This window comes from Crassostrea angulata, chromosome 7, assembly GCF_025612915.1.
Source record: "Crassostrea angulata isolate pt1a10 chromosome 7, ASM2561291v2, whole genome shotgun sequence".
NCBI classification, from domain to species: Eukaryota; Metazoa; Mollusca; class Bivalvia; order Ostreida; family Ostreidae; genus Magallana; species Magallana angulata.
In genome coordinates, this window is record NC_069117.1 from 12,709,507 (window position 1) to 12,736,892 (window position 27,386).

Below are 27,386 nucleotides of genomic sequence, written 5' to 3' on the forward strand. Positions count from 1 at the left end.
GGTCGACTTCGAAGAATTGGTCGAAAAATTACCGCTAGTTTTAATGAATAAATGGTTTAAACCAATAACGTTATCATATAGTAGCCTTTAATCTTATTTCACAGTTTTAAACAAAAGGGAAATAAAATGTATTTCTTGAAAACATCGTAAGAAAATGTCTGAAATTGCGTCAAAATTTTCAAACCAAATAATTCAGTACGGCCGGTTTTAATTTAAGATCGTTTTTTATTACTTCCCTGCCATGTGTACAAACTGGTGTTAACCAGGGGATAGTTACCTAGCCTGGAGGCATGACTACGGTAGCACATGCCACCCTGTGTCTCTATGTGACTTTTTACTGTGTATATACACACGAGTCAACCTCTGATCTTATTGAAGCCTGCAGGCATGAGTAGCACGTGCCGAGAGTTCAACTGTGTATAAATAAAGTCAGCGCTACCCAGACTGATTTCAGAGACACCTGGCTAAAATTTCATCGAAAGTTTTATGTTGAATATACAGAAAAAGATTTGTTCATGTATTCTATTATGAAAACAATTTTTTTTTTATTTCTACCCGACGATATTCCCCCCCGTATTTACCCTTTGTACGGTTCTCATTTTACTTTTACCGCGCGAAATCGATTTCCTGTTTATCGTAAGCACACGATCAAAATGCATGACAGCATTTAATGATTCAGTCAGTGATCTAAGTAAGAAATGTAAGAAGAAATAAATCTATTTACATTTAATTTTGTTTAAATGATAAATTACTACAGTATATTGATTAAAATCCATACGATTTTTACACAGAAATTCAAGCAGTATTACAGTAAACACTCATGATTTTATTGGAGGGTTGCATAAATTTTTGCAAAATTCCAACCAAAAAAAAAAACATAAATTGGGCGAAGCGATGAATAGGGCGAGGTCCACATGTCAGGGAAAAAAAGTATCGACCTAAATTCCGTGAAATACGGTATACATAATAGTACATTGTATTAATAAATAAACAAATTTGTTGAATTCCCAATGGAAGCTGTTGGACGGATCAAGTCATTATTCAAGAAGAAATACAAATGCAGCAGTCTGCAGTTATCAATCTCAGAATTTGGCATTAGAACTGGCCTGTTTGGTGAAGGGAGTAATCTGAGGGAGACAACTGGAGGGAGATAATCCCCTGGTTAAAGCTCGACACACATAAACTGAAATTCAAAAAATCATGCAAAACATCAAATTGCATGTACATGTGCAATGTAAAAGGCACATAAAGCCTTATATAAAAATTATCATAATTATTTTGTCAATTTATTAAAAGTGATATGATTCATTAAAATTCTCATTCATCAGTCAAAAATTAATTTTTCTATTTTGACAGACCCTTGGACCCCCTCCCTCCTCCCCCTGAAAATAAAGTCATCCCTTGTAATGGAACCCAACCCCCAATCCCCCTTAGAAATAATTGTCTGGATCCATGCAAAACAATAAGAGGGAAAAAATTCATTAAAACACCGGCATAATTTATTTGAGTATGAATACAGGTCACTCACCTCAGATCATCATAGCAGATAATGGAAGTGAGGGGTCCAGATCCAGGTACTGGGAAACATGAAAGGCACTCTGCAAATAAAAATATACATATCAATGTACTTTAATAAATTGTTAATTGTCAATGCTTTCAGCCATGTTAGCTCTTCAGATTGAAAGTTAAACAACATTTTGTACAACAGTCTGGAGAGCAGCACTCTATACTACTAGATATCTAAGAGCTGTATTCTATACTTTCAAAATACAAAAGATGGATAGCAGTGCATGTACACTGCGGCAGAGCTCCTGACTTTAAAATGCAGAGGTTCCAAGTTCGAATCTAGGTCAGCTCTATGCTACCCATGAATACCAGTAGCCTTTGCGTAATAATTAGAATTTGTGGAGCCTCAATTTTTGTTGATTTTGTGGATTCCTTCCTTCACTAATGAATTTACTTTCCCCCAAAATATGAAACACAATAATCTATTTATTCATTAATCAGTCGTCCTGAAAATTATGTCCCATTCTACTACAGTTATTGCCGAAGATCAATGAGATGCTGCGTACATTATCCTCCAATATACCACGAACGTCATCAGTAAATTATCAGATCAGAAATACTTATTTGTTTCGCACTGATCATGAAAGTACAACTTTAAACCGTAAAAAAGTTTTAAAACCATGTCAATATCACATGTTAGTTCCAGTCAAAACGATGTGTATTGCCTCAATTAAATGTTTATTTTTAAGAGATCAATGCGTCTGTTCATAGGACCTCCCTAGCACTGCGTGTTTTTTCATAAAATATATAACATGTAGTAGTAATAATCATATTAAATTGCCCTTAAAATATAAGGAATATAACTCAAAGATATCTTATAATCAAGTGAAGAGTATTAAAAATCCAAAGAAAAATTCTGTCGTCTGCATGTGATTCCTTTGATTGATACACGTGTAAACATTCCTAACACCGTTGGGGTTACATGGAACAGCCATCAAAATGACCTTAATCGTCTCTCTATACGAGAAACGATCTGTAGAAATACTGGGCTGTTAGTAGAATAGAAATAAAGTTCTTGTTTTTGTGAATGATGCAAAATAACCTCCTCGGTCTCAAAATGTTGTCTGAAATATAAAAGCCTCGGCCAACCCTTGGCTTTTATATTTCCAAACAACATTTCTCAACCTCAGAGCTTATTCTGCAACATTCACGATAAGTCATACTTTATTTCTTAAATAAATAAGAGAACAGTTTACTTTCCATGAAATTTGTCCTCTTGAACTTTAATGATTTCACACTACTTGGTATTTGCTAATTTTGCATCTTCATTTGTTGAGAAATAGCCTGAAATGTTTAGTATGCAATAACATTTTACAAACCCCTTGTGTTCATATCCCAAAGTCTGATTGTGGTATCGCGAGAAGTTGTGGCAATGATCTGTTTTTCAGTGATGGCTGGCAAGAAAATGCAAGACTCCACAGCTTCTCCATGGTCACTGTATTCATGGACTAGTTTTCTCCCACGTAAGTCCCATAACTACATGTACAATCAAAACATTTTTTTAAAATAGTACATGACACAACAGATTTATATTAATACATGTAGATATACTTTCTAGTTATAGTCAAAGATGATGAAAATCACTTTTTTTCAGAACCAATAGGGGGATTTTAAGGCAGCTAGGATATCCAGCTACTTGAAAAAGCAAAGATATTTCATCTATTTTTCTATCTCATTCTTAAATCATATAGCATCAGTTATCATATGTACCTGGATTTGATTTATATAAATAGATTTAATGTAATATAAAAAAAAAATTCCAGTATTGCATGCAAAGTCCAAGTTATGATCATCTTCTCAACCTAAGTGTCCAATTCGTTTTTCTCATCTGGAGATGAGAATAATAGACACTTGGCTAGAGAAGATGCGTTATGATATGAATGTTTAGAGACATTAGTGTGATTAAACTAACCGTTGCTTCACAGCCTTTGCCACCGAATCCATTGCTGCAAGTGACACAGAACAAGCCGTCCGGACTGACATCGCATGCCATTTGGATGTAGTGCTTTCGAGGGAAACTATGAATGACCTGCATTGTCCTTGTGTCAAATAATCTGAAATAACAGTGCATTAATTGAAAGAAAGAATTAAGATATAGATAAGATACCACTTTTTTGTGTTCTAAGCCCAATTAACTTCAAAAAACCCAAGTTTTTACTTTTGTTATATGAATTCAAAACTTCTGGTAGATGACATAAATAATACATTAGTGTTCCATGTCAATTCACTTAAAGATAGTTGGATATTATGATGATTCTTTATCTATCCACAGAGCACACTATAACACTGATATATGTAATGTTGTTTATCATTTGTGACATCCAAATGTAATTTACGGGTAAATTACTGAAGTCAATCAACTTTGGTATGTGTAACAATAAAATTTAAATTTCATGCATATTCATCAGTATTGTTGGATAATAAATGATACCTGACTTCCTTGTCTTCTCCAGTCTGTACCAGTAAATGAGAATGAGGAACAAACTTCACATCTGTCACCTAGTAATAGAAATATAATATGTAATCACTTGACTTCATTGGCTTCTAAGAATGATGAAAAGACGGTTCATTCATCAAATACTAACAGATATTACCAGGTATGTGAAATAATCATATGGTAGGTATACCCTTATAAGAAATAAAATATGCATTGGTTGACACGATTGCAGGGATTTTTTTTTTTACATTTTTAAACTTTTCATACAGATGATGAATAGCACAAGCTCCCAATATTTCAAGTGTTTGTACCTCAAAACTTACTGACACATTCTCTTTTCTGAAGGATTCATTAATCTTTAATGATGTAAGTTTTCTTACCAGGTTCCTGTGGATGCTACTCTCCATGATACACTGGGCTGTGTTGACATCCCAAAGCTTGACATGGTTGTCCCTGGAGCCACTGCACAGCCAGCTATCATCTAAAAGGTAATGGCAACCATTAAATATCTAAATCTACTTTCCAAAATAATTCAGCAATAATGATTAATCGATTGAAAATCAAAATATCAAACCTTTTATTAAATAATATACATTTACTATTATTCTTGACATGCGATCATGTGCTCGTTTTAAACAGTTCCTAGCACTTACCGTAACTCTCTTATTTATTTTTATTGACTGTAAATATCTGAGAACTCTGGTGTAGCCTGATATATACCAGTGTTGATCTGGGTTTTTTTTCTATTTATATATACATACACAATTATATTTTCAGGTTCTATGTTCATGAAAACACTAAAAATCAAGTTTCATGCTATTTCTTTAGACAGGGTTTGTATAATTTTACAGTGTATAATTAATATATATACATGTATATAGATTCCTGATTTTACACGTCAAGTACTTAATTCGGTGATTCAACAGTTTTTCATCAAATCTCAAGAATATTCATATATAAACAATAAAATACTTTCTTTGGTGATTCATGCAGAATATGAAGGTGGCAACATTGCTGAAAACTACATAACCTGTGTTATGTAATCACCAGTTTAGAATTTTCATATTTTTTAATAGCAGCTAGGCCCTATTTGATAAAAAAAAATATGCTTTAAAATTTTGGGAGAGCGATCAGTGCAGAAAAAATATACATAACCTGCTAACACAGGTTATGTAGTTTTCATCAAATAGGGCCTATTAAAAAATATGAAAATTCTAAACTAGTGATTAGAAAGCATTTTGATTATAAAGCACTTTTATAATCAACAGTAATCAGTAATACTATCAACAAATATCCCATAACACATTAATTTCATTTAAAACACCAAAATGTTCATTCATATGATAACTGGAAAATATGAAGGTTGAACTTCCTTAAAATCAAATATTTGATTAACATGAATAAACTGACAAGAAGCAGCATGAAAGGTAATAAAATTAAATTGAAATATGATGACCAACAATTTCAATTCAATAATACAATAATAAAAATACAATTGTATACATGTAAACAGTGCTGTCATTTTCTTCTTACCATGGTTGAGATCAATGGCGGTCACTACTAGATCATGGCCATTAAATTCCTGCAAGCAATTAGGATTTCCACGCTTCCACATCTTAACAGATTTATCCCTTGATGCGCTGAATATATTGTCGCAAGTTTTACCATGTTGAATCTGAATTAAAACATGTAATTGCAGTACTAATGTATTTAATGATTAAAGTACACATAATTCTTTGCAGTAATTATTTCTTTAGTGTGATCAAACAAGACCCGATTGCTACTGTACCTTAGTCAATTCCCTTTCATGTCCTGTCCATCTGTCAACTAACCTGTGATTTTCAAAGTCATACAATGCTGCAGACTAAAAGAAAAAGAAAACACATGTAGATTGTAGATGAATTCACTTATCTGAGTGATGACGTATACTGGTAGCTTACTTTTTTGTTATTTCAATCTTATTTTATAATACAGAGAGTTAGATATATGCCAATATATGCCAATATATGCCTTTTAACTGTTAGACTGTTGTATGCAAAATCCAATGCTGGTGAAAGATTTAATTGAAAAGAATGAACAATTTGTTTATCAATGAATTATCTCATGTTCATCAAAACTGTACTCTATAGAGTATCTAAGTTTATATAAACACAAAAATCTTATTTTTGTGGTACACAGAATCACCAAAATGCCTGAGATTTACCAAAATGCCCATTAGAAACATTGAATAGTAAGAAACAAATCTTAATATTATGTTATTTGCTAATATCACACATACTTTGTCTTTACTGCATGACAAACACAGTCCTGGTTCGACAGCTGATAGATGTACAACAGCATCTTCGTGCACAGGAGATTTTGCAATACGACAGGCTCTAGCGCCAGGTCTATTTTTAACACCTGCTTCATCGTTGTCATCGTCTGCTGTGTCTACCGCACCCTTCCTCCTATTCATGAAAATTATAAAAACACTTTAAATAAAAATCCCTTCTTGTTGCTCCCTTCTTGTTGTTGTCTTAATCTTTCATGTTACGAAATTCCACTATATTTGCTAAAGTAGCCAACCGAAAGAAAAAGAAGGATCCATGATAGTGGAGACAAATCGAATTATTCATACAGCCAATTTACAAATAATTAAATGAGTTACCCTTTTTTGCTCGAACGCTTCCTTCCAAACAACTTCCCAAAGGATTTTAACATCTGTACAAGGTTGTCAACATTTATCAATCGCGTGAAAACAAATAATTTACGTTTTCAATATTCTTTTCAATTTTTTTTGTTTACGTTGGCGTTGTTCAAATCAATTAACTCGGTCGAAGTTGGGATTCAGTACAGTAAGACGTACAAGTTTTATTCGTGTAAACAAGAGCATAAATAAACAGCGGAAAACGGTATACATAAATGCATGTACATAGGGGGATTGTTTCCCAGATATTGAAGCTAATGTTTGCAACTCCATAATTGATTAATAGATCGGTTTCAAAATGTGTAAAATACCTAAGATCAAAGTTCTTGCACGAGTTCCCATTATATAAAAACCATTAAAGCTTATGAATATATGTGTTCTCTGCTTTATTTCAATTAAATTAGTTTCTCTGGATGAGTATGTTGTACTGCATGCTTCATAATTATGCACATCAAAATACTTTTTTCTACTTCTATGATAATTGCTAATTTTTCTTCCATTGCCAATCTTTATTATTAAAACAAACTGAATAGAGACACTTGTATATAAATAATTTAATATAGACATCTCACAAAATCAACAATACCCTAAAACATTTTTCTCAATTTTATTTTCAGCAAAATAAAAACAATCAAGAACTTTTAATTCAATTACAAATGTGCACCAATATGATATATCATTAACATAAGAAATGAATTACAGTACATTTATACATGTACTACAAAATATCATGATACCATAATTGACAATGGTGTAACTATCTTTAAAAAAAAAAGAGCAATCAAGCATTATTGTACTCTTGAGTATTTATGTATTGACATTTTTACAAATGAATACTTAACTCTCTTTCTCAACAATCACTGTCTTTTTTAAATTTGACATTTTTACACATGCAGACCTAGAATTATAACTGGGTTAAAAAATCAAGAAGCAATGTCCTCAAAAGTACTCTACTTTCTAATAAGAAATGGTAATAATCCAACAAACATCAACAGTTAATTTTATTGATTTCAAAAAACACAAATTTTGAGTACCAGGTAGCCAATCTATACAGTGCTTTTTAAGGTCAGACGACACGTTCCTTGAGCATCTTTTTTGTATCTCCTTGTATAAAAGAGTTCCAATAAAAAATATTAATTTTATAATTAATTTTAAAATGATAAAAATTTACTTGTATATAGCTATATGTCTAGATGGCCGAGTGTTTAGTACCGTGGCTGCTCACTGCCAGAAGCGTATAGGTTCTAGAGGTCGTGAGTTCAAAGCCCTACCCCGGCCGAGATAGAGTTCCAACATAGTGAATTTCGCTGTGCTGTATATTTATTTCTTTCTAATATCAGCAATTCAAGTGTATTTTCAAGAAGATTATATAGGAAATTGCATACTCTAGTATTTTGCAGAAATGCCTGGTAAAGTACCTTAATTTTTTGCAAGAAAGCTTGTCAAAGTAGTAGTAAACCATTAACAAATTCCTGGAAAAAGTTATATAAAATTAAGGAACGTGTCGTCTGACCTTAATAAAGCAAACTAAATTATCATACACATGTAGTATTCAAACATAATTAACTAGCTTTTGCCAATAAGCACGCATATTACAATAAGAATTATTTATTTTGAGGTAAATAAACAAGATATCTGTGAGTCAATGCTCACTAGTGATACCCCCGCTCTGATGTGAATATGCAAAATAAGCAAAGTCGACATTTAACAGAAAGCTGGCATCCGATTGGTACAGAAATATATCCCACAATATGGCATGCCTAAACAAATAGTGTGTTAAAATTTCAAGCATCTGCGATAAATAGCTGCTGAGAAATCTTTGACGAAAATTTGTTTGAAAATTTTAGCTAAAATAAACAAAGTACTCATTAAACAGGAAGTTGACGTCCGATTGGTACAAAAATAAATCCCACGATATAGCATGCCTTAACAAACACTGTGTAAAAATTTCAAGCATCTGCGATTAATAGCTGCTGAGAAATCTTTGACGAAAATTTGTTTGAAAATTTTGGCTAAAAATAAACAGTCATTATTTAACAGGAAGTTGACGTCCGATTGATACAAAAATAAATCTCACAATATGGCATGCCAAAACAAAAAGTGCGTTAAAATTTCAAGAATCTGCGATTAAAAGTTGCTGAGAAATCTTTGACGGAAATTTGTTTGAAAATTTTGGCTAAAAATAAACAAAGTCGTCATTTAACAGGAAGTTGACGTCTGATTGGTACAAAAATATATCCCACAATATGGCATGCCTATACAGATATTGTGTAAAAATTTCAAGCATCTGCGAAAAATAGTTGCTGAAAAATCTTTGACGGAAATTTGTTTGAAAAATTTTGGCTAAAAATAAACAAAGTCGTCATTTAACAGGAAGTTAACGTCTGATTGGTACAAAAATATATCCCACGATATGGCATGCCTTAACAAACACTGTGTAAAAATTTCAAGCATCTGCGATAAATAGCTGCTGAGAAATCTTTGACGAAAATTTGTTTGAAAATTTTGGCTAAAAATAAACAGTCATTATTTAACAGGAAGTTGACGTCCGATTGATACAAAAATAAATCTCACAATATGGCATGCCAAAACAAAAAGTGCGTTAAAATTTCAAGAATCTGCGATTAAAAGTTGCTGAGAAATCTTTGACGGAAATTTGTTTGAAAATTTTGGCTAAAAATAAACAAAGTCGTCATTTAACAGGAAGTTGACGTCTGATTGGTACAAAAAAATATCCCACAATATGGCATGCCTATACAAATATTGTGTAAAAATTTCAAGCATCTGCGAAAAATAGTTGCTGAAAAATCTTTGACGGAAATTTGTTTGAAAAATTTTGGCTAAAAATAAACAAAGTCGTCATTTAACAGGAAGTTAACGTCTGATTGGTACAAAAATATATCCCACGATATGGCATGCCTTAACAAACACTGTGTAAAAAGTTCAAGCATCTGCGATAAATAGTTGCTGAGATAAATGCGACAGAAATTTTTGTTACGGACGGACAGACAGACACACAAGGGTAAAACAGTATACCCCCACTCCTTCGGAGCAGGGGTATAATAATACAAGTGAAACAGAAAAATCTTTGCCATTTGATAAAATGATTATATTATAAATATCACATAAGGTGTATATTCATGTAATAAACAATTCTGATTTTTGTTTGGCACACATGAGTACAAAAACATTAAATATTGCTTCAATAAATTACACCAGTTTTTCATTGGAAAATTTCAACTTTTGGGTGGCTAGCTGGACAGTCTGGTTAACACCATCAATGTTTAATTGTTACAGTTTTGCAACAGACTTGCTGGGAGGATATCTTAAATTGCAGTGTTTTTGGTTGACAAACAGAAAAGCTTGCTTTTGCAAAAATGAAATACGTGTTATATATATATAACTCAACATCATATGTTAATATCTTATGGATATAAGTAAGGTAATGATTTATTATTGTGACATATATGTGCTAAATATATATAAATTCATCAATATCAGATATAATCATCAATTGGGAGAAGGCAACAAGTAGATTTCATAAAGACAACCTTAATTTGTGTATAGACTTCTCCTATATAGCTTGTATATACATGTACACTGTAACAGTATTTTTAAGAGCGATGGGAACTGTCCCCCCCCCCTTTTAAAAAAAACAAACAAGAAAAGCCTGATATCTGATGAAACAACAGAATAATGATCCATTGATCCCATTATAAAGTAATGCAAATCACTTAACGAGGCCGAGTACAGAACGAGTAAAGAAGAAATTAGACCCGGCCTTGTTAAAACACATGGATTTGGTCCCTTCTTGTAGAAAATCTGTCGTCATCCAATGTCAGGAGTATCTAAAGCAAAAATACATGTAATATACATTAGCATATCATACATGTACAAGTAAACATGTATTGAACAAAGAATCGGATTCCAGAATTTTAAAAATGATTAAGCTAAATTTTACGCTGGCAAGCAATACAGTTTTATTGCTAGGAATTGGTTTTGCAACATATATTATGACCTTCTGATTATATACTTTAGTATAGGCATGTACCAGCTAGTGTATGTTATTTTTATAATTTCTTACCAGGAAAGAGAAGAACAAAGCAATGGATGAAAGAAAATGCCAAATGTCATGAGCATCATAGAACTCTAGCAGTACACAGTCCTTATTTCCTTCTCTGGATTTGGAAGGAGTCAGCTATAACAAAAATGTATAACAAATTAGGTTCATCTAGTTGTGAATGAACACCAACAAATAATCACAGTCGGACCTTGAACAGTGCAAAATATTTTCATGTGATAATAATGAAATTTACAAATGCACTGAAATTGATTAAATGTATATAGAATAGTTAAGGGAAAATTTCGAATAAATATATGTGAATTATAATCTAAGAAAATATATCTTCTTACCTGCCAGGAAGTCAGATTAGAGAAGAAGAAATAGAGAGCAACAGCCCACACTACAACGGCCCCCAAAATGATGAACATGACCAGAGAATGGATTTTTTCACCATACCTCAACTGTGAAGGAATATAATTATGTACATTTAGATGTATGTATTGAACATCATAACAGATAAAAGCATAATTTTGAAAGTGCCACAGAACATACCTTCATTATGATGTAGAATGTACAATAGATCATAAGGTTTCCTATAAAGATCCCCAACAGGTAAGTAGCAAAGTCTGAGGAATGGTACACAGCTCCATATACTGCACTGCAAGGCAAAAATTAAAGGATTAACAAGACTAGTGTATTTTATTTACTACATAGTAACAGTCACCAGATTATTAAATAGATAATATATATTTATGCAAGAATACTTACATTAGCCAGTTGATTAAATTTCCAACCACAAGTAGAAGCATTCTGTCCTAGAGAAAATAGAAGGTCAAACCTTTATTGTTTATATGATGTGGCATAACATATTTCTACCTGCATACAGGCATATAAAAAATATAGAATACTAGACTTTGACCCGTGCATGCACGAGTTGACATTGCATATGGTATCGGGGATGTACAAAATAGATACATCGAAATACTAAATATTGTTAACATTTGCATAACCAAACTTCAAGCCTACAATAATGCTATTAATTTCACTACACTCTGCTGAGTTGGAAAAATCTAACTGTGTCTCGGGAAAGGCCATTACCACAGTTGAAATGCCTCCCATATACCCGTAATGTAGCAGAAAATTGCAGAATCACTCCAAAACAATTTTGGAGAAAATTAATAAAGTTGCATTGAAAATATAGTAAATGCACTGTGTTAGAGTTATCTCCCGTATTTTCTTAGATGAACAGAAAAATTTTCAATGGAAATTAACATGCATTTGTTTTATCGTTTCCAAGTTTATCCATGCAAATGTGATATTGTGGAAACATAAAATAAAGAGCCTCCCGTGATTTAGTGTGAATGTAATGCGCATGCGCAAGACTGTAAAATCCAAAAAAATTCAGATGATTTTTTTTGAGGAATTTTCGTTGATTATTAATTAACAAAGCTTGATTGAGAAAAAAACAAAACAAATTGGTAATCTTCAAGTACCAATGATATTTAAAATATATAGAACAAAAGAATATAAATAAATGTACCTTTCAATTATTTGGCTCAATATTCATGCAATGATGACAACCAGTGAACCTATTTACTTACTGGATACATTGGTCTCCTACACCTACACATGTCATATCTTACAGCAACACATATTCTTCTACATATTCCTCTATCTACAAAAACAATGCAGGAAACTCAATTGCATGCTTAAGCATAATACATCTACATCTACACGTAACTCATATACAGGTAGAAACAATGAAAACTTGTGTTCTGATGACAAGTATTGTACCTATACTCCATCTTCCCATGAAGTATATGTGGACACTCAGAATTAAGTAGAAAAACATGTAGACACAGGCAAAGAAGATCCAGAAAACATTGGTCCCATAAATCTGCAATTAAAAATCATATGCAATCAGAAGAGAGAACAAAGATAATTTGAGGAAATACATATTTTTACATGGCAACATTTTGTGACATCCAGTTTGAAACAAAGCAGTCTTTGAGACTTACTTTAGTAGAAATTAAGAAGTCACAAAATGTGTCATTCATTGTGTATTATTACCATAATATACACATCAGGTACCTCTTTTCAAAACAAGCATATGGCAAGATGATCAATTTTACCAAAATTCAGTTAACGTAAAATTCCCAAAACATTTCTTAAAACATTTTCCATTTTAAAATAGGGGTAGGAGAGTTTATACTGCAAAGGCTTTAAGGAGAGGAAATCTGGAAGGGTTAGTGTATATTAAAGCTTAGTTTAAACTTTATTTCATTTTGAATTGTACATCAATATAAACAATAAATAATGCAAACAGGATTCGGAAACAAGTTGTTACAACTTATATTAATCCGTTTCCTTAAATTGACTTTCAACTATTAAAAACGATAGTTGCCCTTGCTGAATGGCAAGTATATTAGGAACAACAAATGAAAAAAAGATGGAATTGATGGAAAAAAAATGAAAAGGGAAAAATATAATAGAAAATATACAGAGAGAGATATCATAACTTGAATTAACATTAAAAGTGACCGAGTAATAAACAGTCGTACGATGCAAAAATAACAAAATCGACAATACGGTAGCAAGTGGAATTAAGTTACAAATCGTTTAGTAGCAGAAATAAAATGATGTACATGTTTGAAAATGTTTGTATTATAGGAATAGTTTCTGTCTGGGTCTCCAAATAACAGAATGTTTAAAGTGACCGGTCTTAATGGGTCAATGAATTTTTTCCTTGCATCAGTGTATAGAGGACATTCTAATAAAAAGTGTAGTGTTGTTTCAATTTGTCCACAGGCACAATTAGGATTATCTATTATATGTTTTTTGGATAAATGCGAATTAAGTATACTACAATTGAGTCTAAGTCGTGTGTGTAAGATCTGTTCTGTGCGCTTACCAAATAGAAAGTGTCTTGGGGTTTTACAACAGTTTGAGTTAAGCACACGTTTCAAATTGGATACTGAAGGATTTTCTTGGACACTTATCGGAAGATCGTTCCAAAGCTTTGTAGTGGACGGTAGAAAAGATTGTGAATAGTGGTTTGTATTAGATTTTCGTTGAGTAATGCAGTGCGATCTTCTTGTGGGATAATGATGTGTTTCACTGATTCTTAAGGGGATTAGAGAAGATAGATAATCTGGAGCACTTCTATGGACCATGGTGTGGAATTTGATTAGTTTATGTTTTTGTCTACGATTGTGTAGAGTGTCCCATCCAACCTCTCGATACAGATCATTTAAACTTACGAGTTTTGTCGCACCTGAGACTATGCGAGCTGCCTCAATATTGATTTTTTCGAGTTTATCGGCTAAATCGTTTGAGATATTGTCCCAGACAACATCTGCGTATTCAATGACTGGTCTTACAAATGAAATGTAAAGTTTTTCTAAGGATTTTCTATCTAATAAAAATTTGAGTCGTCGTAGAATGTGTAACCTAGACGATGCCTTCGCCACGACAATATTAACGTGATATGACCATTGTCCGTTGTCGGAAAAATGTAATCCTAAGTGTTTATGATGTGACACTTCACTTATCTTTTGCCCATTCAAGTACAAGTCTGGATGTAGAGTTCGGTTTCGTTTGGTACTAATTGTTATGCTTTCAGTTTTCTGAGGATTAAAGGTAACTAACCATTGATTAGACCATTTGTGGATTTTGTCAAGGTCGCTATTTAATGTCTTACTTGCGATGACCGGGTTATCGACAATAATGTATAAGGTGGTGTCATCCGCAAATAATTTGATAGAGGATCTTATGTCAAGCACTATATCGTTTATATATACAAAGCTTGAAGATAGACTTGTAGGTGACAGAGATACGCACCACTCCAATGACTGCAATGAATATAACACAGGCCATTAGAAGATAGGAGGTGTGTGCTTTGGCGCTGATGTCTGGATGCCTGGTCTGGTAGATCTTTAACATACACAAACAGGCAATGATGTACATGAAAGACGTATCTACAAAAGACAGTAAAAAAATGTTCAGTGTTCATTTATACAGTAACATGTCAAATTATCACAACACTTCCATAAAGGTGTTCAAATCACGTTTAAGAAGGGTTTAAGAATATAAAACCTTGCTATGAAAATTTACATATAATTTCATTTCGAGATCCTCATTTCCGTAAAAATTTTTCGTAATGTAACAAATTAAAGAAAACAACTAATATACAGCATACCAAACTGAAAGTTTGAGTAATTTGGGCAGACATGATAGCAGGCACTCATGATGCCCTCCATGATCAGAGCCAGCCCCATAGCGAAGAAGAGTCCAAAGTGCTGGGGGATCCCCATCTCCTTCTTCATCATCTTCTCTCGTTGTACAGCCATGTTGTATATCAGCTGTCTACAAATCATTTCAAAAAATTAAAAGACATTGGACTGCAGGATCCATTCTCCATGAACAACAACACAGAAACACAGACTAATTAGAACTGTAAAGTAATGCATATCAGCATTATCTATACAAGTATTCGTGAAAATCCTTATGACTGCTCTTACCTTCTGTAGACCAGCAACAAGAACAGAATTCCGAGAGACACATATCCAATGTTGCTGAAGATGTTGTTGAACGAGCTGACGAGACCCCAGGGGTGAGCACAGTTGAAGTTGTAGTAGCAGATGTCCAAGTTTCCAGTTACATTCAATACCTATAATGAAAATCAACTTTTACATTCAAATGTGAAGAATTTTAACTACCAGTAGTTAATAGGTCATTCATTTTTTTTTTTATTTGTATGAGTTAACAGGATCAAATCAAAGATCCCAGGATATACTTTGTCTGCAAATGGTATCATAAATCACAACATAGCATTACAAATGTACTCCTATGTTGTAAATCGATGCTTTTCATGGCATACACTGAACAAGATTTTATTGAACGTACATCTTGAACATACCTTTACCAGCTAGTACCTACTAGTACATTTTACATTACATACCGGTATATATGTAGAGCACTTACTTTCTGATAAGTGAAGACTAGCTGCAGTACTGGCAGTCCATAAAATATCGATATTGCTAACAAGTTTCTGAAATCAAGAATTTAATTAATATACACATGAAAAATATATATATTGGTAGTCATATTTTCAGTTCTAACTATTCAGTTGTAATTATTGGACGTTTTCCTGTGAAGCAACAAAAGCACACAAAAAAACTTTACCATATATTTTATATATATTAAGTTACACAAAAGATCCAGTTGACTCACCTCCAGTAAATAGTGTAATTTCTCGCTTGTTTCTTGTATTTTTTTCTTGATAAGTCATACACAAAAAGTTCTGTCTGAAAATAAAAAAAAATACATGTATGTTACCACTTTATCTACATGAATCGCTAAGCCATACCTTAATTTAATTAATCAAAAATTCATCTAGGAGATAACTAATAAGTCATGAACTAGTTTAACTATTGGTCACCTGGGCTGCGTTCAAGATCGTAGCAGCTAGCCTAGCCGCTAGGTCGTAGATATCTAGGTCTATTAAATGGACCGCTAGGTTAGCCGCTAGGTCTCAGATTTGAAGATGAAAATATTCAACTAGAGACTTATTACATCGACATAATTTGTTTATTTCCAGAGGAAACATACATGTGAAAATTCACACGTAAATTAAAGGACGAACAAAATATCACTAAATATCACTATTTGTTACAAAGAGGTAAGTAAGGTGGCCATCTTGAATTTGATGCCTAGCATAAAATATTTCGGCTACTAATATCTACATAGCAGCGAGGCTAGCTTACCGGTCAACTATGAAGCCCTACATGTACATAGCAGCCCAGCTATATTCATTACAGGGCAAGGTCACCATCTGATCATTAAAGGGCAAGGTCACAGTTTGAAATCTCATTTTTCCATTTTTAATCTTCACACATTGCTTTACTAGGATTTATCTAATGATCCAAAATGTGAATGTCAGTTGTTGAGTTTGCAAGTAAGATACAGAGCTCACAATTCTTTGGTCAATAAACAAATTCATTATAATCAAAATACTTTCATCGGTTTAGAATTTTGAAATTTTATAATATTTGGCCAAAAATATGTTTTAAAATTTTTTGAAAAGATAAAAATTATAGAGGACCTAGTGGGATTTGAACTTATGACTTGCAGATTCCTTGTTAAAACCCTCTAATCGATTGTGCTATGCTGTTAGGTAATAATTTCCAGAAAGAAAAAATTATCAAAGTATATTTGATTTTATTGTTCATTTTGATAGGAAGTATGTTGATCACAATATGGATGTGTCCCATACCAAAAATAAATCAATGAATATAAAATTGTGCAAAAAATATCAGTAATGTATGCAAAAGGAGAAATTTTTCTTCTCACCTTTTTTGTAATTATGGTCTATTCATTTATGTACTACATGCATTACCACTATATATATATTACATATATAAGGATTAGGGTATAGATAATATATCTTTGGTTTTCTATTTGATGGTCAGTCAAATTTTCTACAGTACTGGTCAATTAGCAGTATAGGTAATGTCCCATAAATAAATGTACCCATTTGTCATACATTTGTGAAATTAGGTTAGCGCTGGTAGTTTAAAGTTGCGTGTTTTGTTTGCTGTGAAATAAAAATATAAAAAGAGACGACAAAAATAAGAGACATTTAAATAGGACTATCCATTTAAAAAATCATAGAATGGAGTATTGTTTTACAAAAAAGATCCTGTCTTATCTCTCTACAGCAGTTTAATTTTCCAAAATAATTGAAAGAAAGACACAAGGAACAGAAAATCAATAGCTGTAGCTATCTTAAAGGTCCTCATTCACAAAAGATATATTATTATGCAGAACCTTTGAAGTGATTTGCACAATTGCACTACACATCAAGATATTCTGTTCGGTTCTGATTTTTATTAATACGTGTCTAATTTAGTGCGCAATATATATATGACGAAAACATGGCTAGCACACAGCGCAAAAACTTGTCACGATCGATGTCAACTGGCCAAATCAACAAAGGTTATGCAACAGAAACAAGAGGGACCAAACAATCTGTGAAGAATGCTGTAAGTCCTACCAAAAAGAGAGACATTTCAGTGAAAGCCACCAGCAATTCTGTTGAAACGCAACTGAAGCAATTATACAGAGTGGTGATGGGAAAGGAATTAGCCAGCTCTTCATTGTTGACTTGTGCTAGGGAAACTCTGAAGACAGTGCAAGATTGTGTGGTACTGATGAAGTTGACTATCCCTGAATTCACTGATACCTTTTCTTTTACAAAGATTTTGGAAAATGTCCTTCAAGAATATGAAAAAATTAAAAATGAGCTACAAGAGAAAGAAGCTTATTTAGAGACAAGTAAATCTTTCTATACTGAAAAGTTAAAGGAAGCAAAAAATGAAGTCCAGATTAAAATTCTGGACTTGGAATCTAGCAAGCAGGACAATGAGGAACTCAGGAAAAGGATGTTGACTTTCCAAACAAAGATCACAGATTATGAGAGCAGGATGAGTCAAAACCAGCGAGATCTCAGAGCCTTGCAAGAAGAGAAACAGACTGTGAGTGAGGAAATGCAAAGATGTTTGAAAAACATTCAAAAACATGACGAAGAAAAAAAAGAACAAACTGAAAAGTTAACAATTCTGGAAAATGAGAATCAAAAATTGAAGGAGGAGCTCAAATCACTGAAAATCAGGATCCATAATAAAAATCTGAATCTGCCAGAAGAAAAAGGAAGATGTCATTGTAAAGTCCAAAGCTGGATCTTAACTCATCCACCAGAAGATACTGACAATGATCATGATGGGATTTCAAGACCATTGTCAGGAATCTCTGCAGGAGCCATTACATCCATCTCTCACGCAGCTACAGACTATTCACATAGACCTGTCAGTAGTCGAAGCGTTAGATTCAGTTGTGCAAACAGTGACACTTTGACAAACAATTCTCAACTAAGACCCAAAAGCTGTGGAAGTACTGGTACATATTTCAGTTGTGCTAACAGTGAGTCCACAATACTGACTGAAAACTCAAAACCAAGTGAAAAAAACATGCTCAGGAGACTCAGTAAAGATACTGATATCAGCTTTGCAAACAGTAATCTTTCAAAGAAAAAATAAAAACTTAAAAATCATTAATGTGCTCTCTCTCTCTCTCTCTCTCTCCTAACATTTTACTGGTATATCAATTTTGTTACTTTCAAATAATGGGCAGTTCCATCAATTCACAAAATCAAATGTTTGGTTAATATTAGTTTAATTTTTTCAGGTTAAATTATGAATCTTATTTAATATGTTTAACATACATTTTAAAATTATAAATGTTCTATTTTTTGTATGTCACTTATAATTCATATATTATGAATTTTTACAATTAAATTATATTTTTCAAATTTAAAACGACAACAAAACTTAAGACAAATAAATGTTTCATATTGTTTTCTGAACTGGGGGTCATTTTCTGAATTAATGCAACATGATCATTGAACTGACTTCTTCTCCATAGACACTTACAAAATAATTAATGACATTTTTCACTAGGTAATGTGTGATCCACCTTAAACCTGTTTATGAAGTACTGGGTATTAGGATGCACAGTGACTACAACATAAGAAAATACACACACCCCTTTTTTTTTGGGGGGGGGGGGTATAATGTAATACAATTAATCCTCTGATATTATGAGAAGAAAGTGATACATCTTGCCATTCTTGTATATCTTACCTAACAGCTTTTATCCCCAAGTTACATGTATTATATATCTATGGTTTATTTGGAATGACAGCAGCCATGTTTTTCACCAATCAAAATGAGATTCGCATCATTTGCAAAAGACATAAATCACATCATACTTAAAAGGTTTTGTAAAAATCAACCCAGCAGATCTGAAGAAGACACCTCTTTCTGAAAGGTTTACCATGATATCAAATTATGGCAAAAAGCAATCAGGGTCTTAAGGGCAAACTAAGCTATATTGTCATTTCTTAGTGTCATTCCATCTAAAAACCAAGAACCAAGTTTTTGTTTCTTAATATGTCTCTTTTATTCAGGAACAATTTTGCTTCATGCATGGTATCTAAATTTGTGAAATTAACCTTTTTGAGTTTGTTAACCGTTTCATTTCTATCCACTACCTCCAACAACTGTATAAGGCTAGGTACCCACCTTTGTCCTAAACACATCCTTTTCTTGATCAGCGTCTTTGAGGAAGTCGATATCGTCGGAGTCAATAGAACTGACTGAGTTTCCATCCATTCCCCTGGAAGCACTGCTGGCTCCTGTTGATGCATTATCTCTGATCATTGTGTTCAGCAAGTCATTCTGATCATCATCATTAGCTACAGGATAAAATCATTCCAATAAACTTATGGTGCAATCTTTGTAATATTATACATGTATTTTAAAACAATAAACAAAACAATACTGACATACAGGTACTTGATACATGTACTAAATCTAGTACAAGTTAACAGAATGAAATTTTGTATGAGGTTTTCATATCAGGAGAGCAGTTTTTAATGCCAAGAATATACTTGAAATAAATTTTAAATTATTAAATAAAATTAACAAACTATTAACGTTTATTGGACTGCTGAGAAAGATGCAAAATTAAAGCTGTAACTCGATCTAGACTAAATCAGAGATGGAATATTAAAATTATTTTGCTAAGAACATGACAGTACTTGATATACAAAAAATAAACTTAACATTTTCTTTTTGAGATGTACATTTATAGGAAACTAATTCAATTTTCTAAAAACCAGTGCCTTGTTTTCTTAGTCTATTATCTGTACCTTGTCGTTGGAATGAGCCATAGGACTGTGTTCTTGGGTTAGAGTGTAATGGTCTCACAGGACTATCCATATCATCTACAATGTCGGTCAAAATTTGGAATTACATGGGCACACAATATGCAAGTGAAGTATAATTTGAATGGCATACCCAGTACTGTAGTTCTTTCATGAAAAAAAATGGAACAAAATATTAATTAAGCCTTCTTTGTAAATTATAAAATGGCAAGTAACTCTATTAGTATAAAAATTATCACAAAAAAATATAAAATAACATAGAAGCTGAGCATGCAATGTGGCATTTCTGATTATAAGAGGTTTTTCATGTAAAAATGCACTAATTTAAAAGGTGCATGTCAATGTATAATTTCAATTATATTATACCTGAGATTTGGTCCAAGTTTGCTTCTGGAGGGTCTGGGATCATCCATATTCCTCGATGTTTTGAGCTGTAATGTATAATACTAAAGTTATATCAAAATTAAAAATTTTGAAATGCCCTACTGTACACCAACTATTATGTACTGGTAGATAATGTTAAGCAAATACAGGAAACAGTCAAAGACCAGTGAATGTGAATATTTCATTACTATTGCCTTACCATCCATGGTAAATCACTCCGATCAAGAAAGCTATTAAGTAAAATGATCCAAAAACAGCTACTGCAAACACCATTCCCCAATAGTACTTGTCACCTGTAAAATCAAATGCCAAGTGACACAGGTGTGATTCAACAGTAAAACTGCAAAAACATTTCAAAGACAGAATTAGGGAAGAGGGGTTGTCACATAGTGGTAGGTAACTATTCTGTACTTACTGCTAATGGTTGTCTTAATTTCTAGGGTTACAGTCTTTGATCGTGTGATTCCTGGCAAGGAAATGGTCTCAATTTCTGAGGAACATGTTTTGTCCAAAGGTTTCAGAACAAACACAACATAGAATGCTCCATTTGGATAATCTTCCCTCTAACAATGCAATCCAAAACAAATCTTATCATATTTTCAATCAAACTAGAAAACTGACCAGTCAGGAAGGGCCCTGCTATGACAATTAATATAGAGAAGTGAAAAAAACTTTGAATTCCATCCTCTTTATATTAACAATGATGAAAAATAAATGCCCGGCATAAGATGTAAAGAACTGCAATATATGGGATCTCATGATTTTCATCCAACAATTAAAGTGTTAAACTGAGGGGTAAAAATATAAAGGTGCAGCTCATGGAATGAGAGTTTAACTTGATTACATTTAAAAAAAAATATGAAAATTATAAGTAACAACTGTATTTTTAAAATTTCAAGATAATTCCTGAATGTCCAAAAACTCTAAATAGTAACCTTGTATCTGCATAAAACAGGGATAACCTCATGTCTTATAAAAAAACTAAATTAAATGTGTATTTAAAAAATATTTAAACAGGTGTTTTATAAAATGCCAGCCTTCAGTGGTATCACCCATGGTTGACCTCAACTTCAAAACAAACATCAAAGACAAAGGTCTTCATTAATCTTCATACGACAGAGAGAGATAAGCCTCTAAATTTTCTGCAGCAGGCAAGGTAATTAATCCCAGGGGGTTAATTGTTCTGCTCTCTCATCCTTTTCTTCTAAATTTACAATAAGATTTTTTTTTTCAGAAATGAGAGAATGGGGTTATTATATCTGATTACCTGTTAAAATTAACAGCATTAAGGCAGAAAAAAATAAAATAAATAATAAAAAAATAAAATAGTGAAAAAGGATATCTTAATATATATCTTGATTTTAGAATAAAATAAAATTTTAACCAAAATAAAGTATGAATATTATATTTTAAATCCATATTTCAAAGAATGTACACAATACTACACATCATTCAAAATTGACCTTAACTTCAAAACAAAGTTCATTTGCAGACACAGGCAGTGCAGTAATTAATCTCAATGTGACAGATAAAGATAAAGCTTAGGATTTTCTTCCTGTGGAAGGTTAATTAAGCCCAAAGGCAGCCTTCCAAGTATACAATATGGTAACATTCTCAGCAGTTATCTCTCTTTGCCCATTCATTCTTAAGCAAAGTTAAGGAATCTACCCCACCACCTCAGCTCCAAACCAGACAACATAGAGAACCAAACTTAGCATCAAAATATGTATTTCTGCCTACTGAACTACCATACCAAATTTGAACTTGATTGGGCAACCATAAAAAAAGTTATTAGAAAAAAACAGAAAATTTGTGGACAGAAGAGTGACAGACGGACAGACAGATGGACGGACAGACAGTGATTACTATAGGACACCCGCAAATCCTTGCGGGGGCCCTAATAATTATAAGTATCATTTCTTCTTAACTATTTGACAATTTTAACTTCTCATGCAAATGACTTTTAAGAAACACGTTACATGTAATATAAATACTGGTAGGTAACTACCCGCGGTATTGAAATGTTTGATAATTTTGAATCTGTCTATTCAACAATTTCAACTAGTATACCTGTATCTGTATAGCAGCCTGTTTGGTCATAGTTTGGTACTTTCCTTCAAACTCCACATCAACATTCATATCATACACCGGGCACTGAAAAGTTTAAAATCATCAGTCAAACAACAGGGAACGACAATGAACATTCAGACTAGAACATTCAGACAACAGAACTGTATTGATTATTTGAGTCAATGACCAATGGCTATCATGATTGACTGAGAGATTAATTAATAGGTGACACATAAGCTATTAATTAGAATATGTACTTTTTTTATCACAGACTTTTGGATGTTCTTGCAAAATTTTCTTGCTCATGAATAATAGTTGGTTTCAACACCAATTGACAATTGCATCATTTAGGCAATATTTTCCTAATTACCATACTCAATATTTTTGGGGGATCAATATCACATGGACTTTCAACTTTCAATTATTATTTCATTCATGAAAAAGTCCACAAGTCAATATGAATAAAGAGAGGTACCGGTACATATATACAGTATATGTATTATCTACAATGCCAGAATACTGGACTTCAGTCAGGAAATAGGGAAGTTTTTTTTCTTTCTCACAGTAAAATCAGTATTCCTGTCACATGGTAAATACAAAAGAGTAAATTGGCAATTTAGTCATAGATGTACGTTACCTGTATTGTTTGTATGGACATTACAGCACACTTTTCATCCTCCGATGAGGCATGGACCAATACAGAGTCTACGCCCGCTGGGAAGGTGTACATGTAAAACTGTGGCTCAGAGGGAGTGAAAGATATCTCTCTTGGAATTCCGGTACTGATAAATCAAAACCAGAAGTAAAACTTGTACTAGATGCTCAATGTAGAAACCATCATAAAAATCATATTTTAATAAAAAACTTCTTCACATATAGATTCTAAGAATTCCAGTGCATGTTGTTCATATTTTAGTTATTAAACACAATTATTCTAGTAGTACTTTTTAGTATAACAAAAAGTTAAACATAAAATAATTTGCAACAATAATATATTAATCATATAAAATACCTGATTTGAAAATTTTCCATTTTTGCTGCTTTGAGTGTAAAATTAAGAGGTTCCTTGTTGAATGTTGACACATCTACGAAGAAGCTCTGTTCTGCTGGTATCTCTGGTCGATGACTTGCATCAAGGGGACATAAATTACGACTGATTGTCTCATATGGTGTTGAAGTATTACTACAAGTAATTTCAATGGCCTGTTAATCTTCCATAGAGATCACATTGTATTGTATTCACAAAATTTCTTAGAAAATTGATATTATTATACTTCAATTTCTTTTCTACAACATACTTTACTTATGTTTATTAACATACATAATAATAAATAATATGTGTCTTTTGGCTTTTCAGGGTAGTTAAACTCAACCTCTAAAATATTATGTTTAATTATTCTAATGGCTGGTGTTTCATTTTATGAAACAATCTCCTTGACGTCCTTTTTTAAGAATGTAAAACATCTAAAAAATCTTCTATTCACAATATCTTCACTGTTTGAATTACATTTTACATGTACGTAAGTATGTGAACAATTTTTATTGTGTATACGGTACCTATATTCAAGAAACAATGGCATTGTCCATGACAGAGTTCTTTGCTGCTGTCGTATCACCACAATCACAGGGAAGGACCTGGCATCCCGTTTCGGGTCTGCATGTAGTTCTGTTGTGATTCTGACAGCCGTAGTCTGTTAAAAACACGGAAAGTCAGAACTGCTGAGTATCAAACAAAAGTCAATCTAAGAACAATTTGTAATTTTTTCTCCATCATATTAATATCATAGACAGGTGCAGTTTTGTTCAAATACTTTCTCCTCTTTTATTCAAATATTTTCTCATCTTGGCGTATTTTTTTTAAATCATCTCCACCCAGAAAGATTATTTGTATGTTTTAGGGTATAAACCCCCCCCCCCCATACAAAACATTAGCAATATACTTTCTTTCAATTCAATAAAGAAAATACAATTGAAAATTTTAACTATAAATGATTTTTTTCAGAGATGCTTGACTTTCTGATAAAATCATTTAGAAATTGATCCAACATACAAGTGACTGACATCAATGACATATATGTCCTGGAGCAATCAAAGGATAATTTTTTTAAACCAATAGAGAAGTGCTTTTTAATCAAAACTTTAATTAAATTTTACTTCATAATTCAAATACACCCAAAACTAGAGTGGACTTTGACAATATATGATAAATATATCTCTTGACTTAAAATTATTTGTTTCCTTCCTTTTTCTAAGGGAGTAGAAAGTTAAAGTTTTGGAACATATATTGCCTTTGATATGACACACACAAAAAGAATAATCCTAATGTACAACACCATCAGCAAAGGCCCTATAAATGTTTGCAGTAATTTTCCATTCAACATGTCACAAAATACGAATTAAAGAGCAAAACTACATTCTGAGTCCCTTAGGGTCTAACAAGATGAAAAGCACAAGAAATATAATATTTCCTGGTAATTTTGTAAATGAAAAGTCTAAACTTCACAGGTGTTCAAACTTATAAAGAAAGAAAAAACACTATTACTTCTAGTGCATATTTGGGCACTGATAACATCAAATTCTACTCAATGAGCACCGAGACAGAAGAATCAAACTCCCAACAAAAAGATTCACTATACTCATCTCTCCAAGAGGTGTGTCCTCTTACTCATAGTTACAAGCTTTACTGGTGTCTCAAGCATAGTTATTTTATCTATCTAGATTTTTATTAGTTTTAAATTTAAAGGCCTTTAGCTTCGCATGAGCTCTCGCATACGTTGCACGATGTCTCACATTCATTGCATGCAATTTTAAATTAGTGGTCGCATCAAATATCCTCAAAATAGTGGACATGCACACTATTCAGACACCACCATTTGAAAACATCAAATTCTAGTCAATGAGGATTCAAACTCCCAACAAAAAGATTCACTATATATATACTCATCTCTCCGAGAGGTGTGTCCTAACTCATAGTTACAAGTTTTACTGGTGTCTCAAGCATAGTTATTTTATCTATCTAGATTTTTATTAGTTTTAAATCTAGAGGCATTTAGCTTCAAATGAGCTCTCGCATACGTTGCACAATGTCTCATGTACATTCATAGCATGCAATATAATGGTCGCATTAAGTATCCTCAAAATAGTGGACATGCACACTATTCAGACACCACCAAATGTGATTCAAATTATCGCAATGCAACGCACAAACATTAATACAAATGTCTTACAACATTTTTTGTGTACTCGCAAAAGTGTTGTACGAAATTTTAATGGACATAATTAACTGACCTAAAAAATTGAAATTATGGTATACCCTGAATCAGCTAACCCTCGACTAATATCAGCCCTTAAGCCTCTGGCTGATTATGGTATCTCAGGCAGAAACAGGGTGTACTATGGAAAAGGGGATCCAATGTATTAAATTATTCTCTATAAACATCTGGAAAAAGCTCAATAAATTATTACAAATTTCAAAAATATTCTTCTCCTGATTAAAGGCATGAAAGATCAGATACATGTTTATGTTTGTTCCTGCAAAACGTTTACAACAAAGATTTACCTTATTCTTCATTTCTCTGTACGTAAATTTATAAATGGCCTCATTTGTTGTGTTAATGATGGCAGAGTAAGTTTTGTTGAAATCAGCATTGATGACATCTGTGACAGCATCATTCGAACTCGCTGCCGGTAATATTCCAATCAAGGTAAATAAACTTAAAACAGAATACATTACAAACGCAGACCGCATTGTTTCTCCTAGATGCAGGCGCTAGAAGACGGTGTCATTGTCACATGTTGTAAAACGTTCTATGGAAAACGATTATTTCGATCTCGTGAGGTGAAAAAAGAAAAGGTAGAGAAAATATATGCCAAACCATTTAGGTGCGATTTCTTGTTACTTCATTACTTGTTAGGGGTAAATTGTTTGATGTTGCGTTTAATTTTTCGGTTTTTGTATGCTGAGCATTCAGCTAACTAATAATAAACCTTTCAAACAAACATCTGTGTAACTTCGATGTAAACAAACCAAATACTCGTCCTTTTCCGTAACCGATTTTTTTTCGTACTTACGGAAATGGCCGAGTAGACAAGGTAACCCCCCCCCCCCCCCCCCTCCTAGATTTTTCACAAAAATAAAAAATCTAATATATGCCTCGGATATATATACGAAAGACGAATAGGGCCAATTTTATAAAACAGATTTTTATCTCGTTATAACGAGAAAAGATCTCAAGTAATTATACGCGTTTATTATCTCGTTATTACGAGAAAAGATCTCGTAATAACGAGAAAAAAATCTCGTCATTACGAGTTAATTATCTCGTTATTACGAGAAAGGATCTCGTAATTACGAGAAAATATCTCGTTATTACACCTTAATTATCTCGATATTACG

At 32.7% G+C, this 27,386-nt stretch overlaps 1 protein-coding gene across 1 annotated transcript; it reads right to left on the minus strand.

Annotated features, from left to right (window-relative positions):
* Positions 1-964: 964 nt before the first annotated feature.
* LOC128193014 (SID1 transmembrane family member 1-like) lies at positions 965-26,976 on the minus strand. The gene is made up of 32 exons (XM_052866170.1): positions 26,550-26,976; positions 24,548-24,681; positions 24,003-24,173; positions 23,628-23,772; positions 22,991-23,074; positions 21,336-21,483; positions 21,120-21,213; positions 20,903-20,967; positions 20,522-20,596; positions 19,893-20,065; positions 15,985-16,058; positions 15,736-15,802; positions 15,273-15,421; positions 14,951-15,117; positions 14,593-14,729; positions 12,547-12,649; positions 12,354-12,427; positions 11,521-11,567; positions 11,305-11,410; positions 11,103-11,213; positions 10,774-10,887; positions 10,484-10,537; positions 6,651-6,703; positions 6,282-6,450; positions 5,793-5,867; positions 5,537-5,678; positions 4,384-4,484; positions 3,998-4,065; positions 3,479-3,620; positions 2,886-3,042; positions 1,529-1,598; positions 965-1,183 (listed from the first exon to the last, which is right to left on the minus strand). Exons 1-32 carry the CDS (start codon positions 26,736-26,738, stop codon positions 1,096-1,098), a joined length of 3,546 nt encoding a protein of 1,181 aa, XP_052722130.1. The 5' UTR covers positions 26,739-26,976; the 3' UTR covers positions 965-1,095.
* Positions 26,977-27,386: the final 410 nt, after the last annotated feature.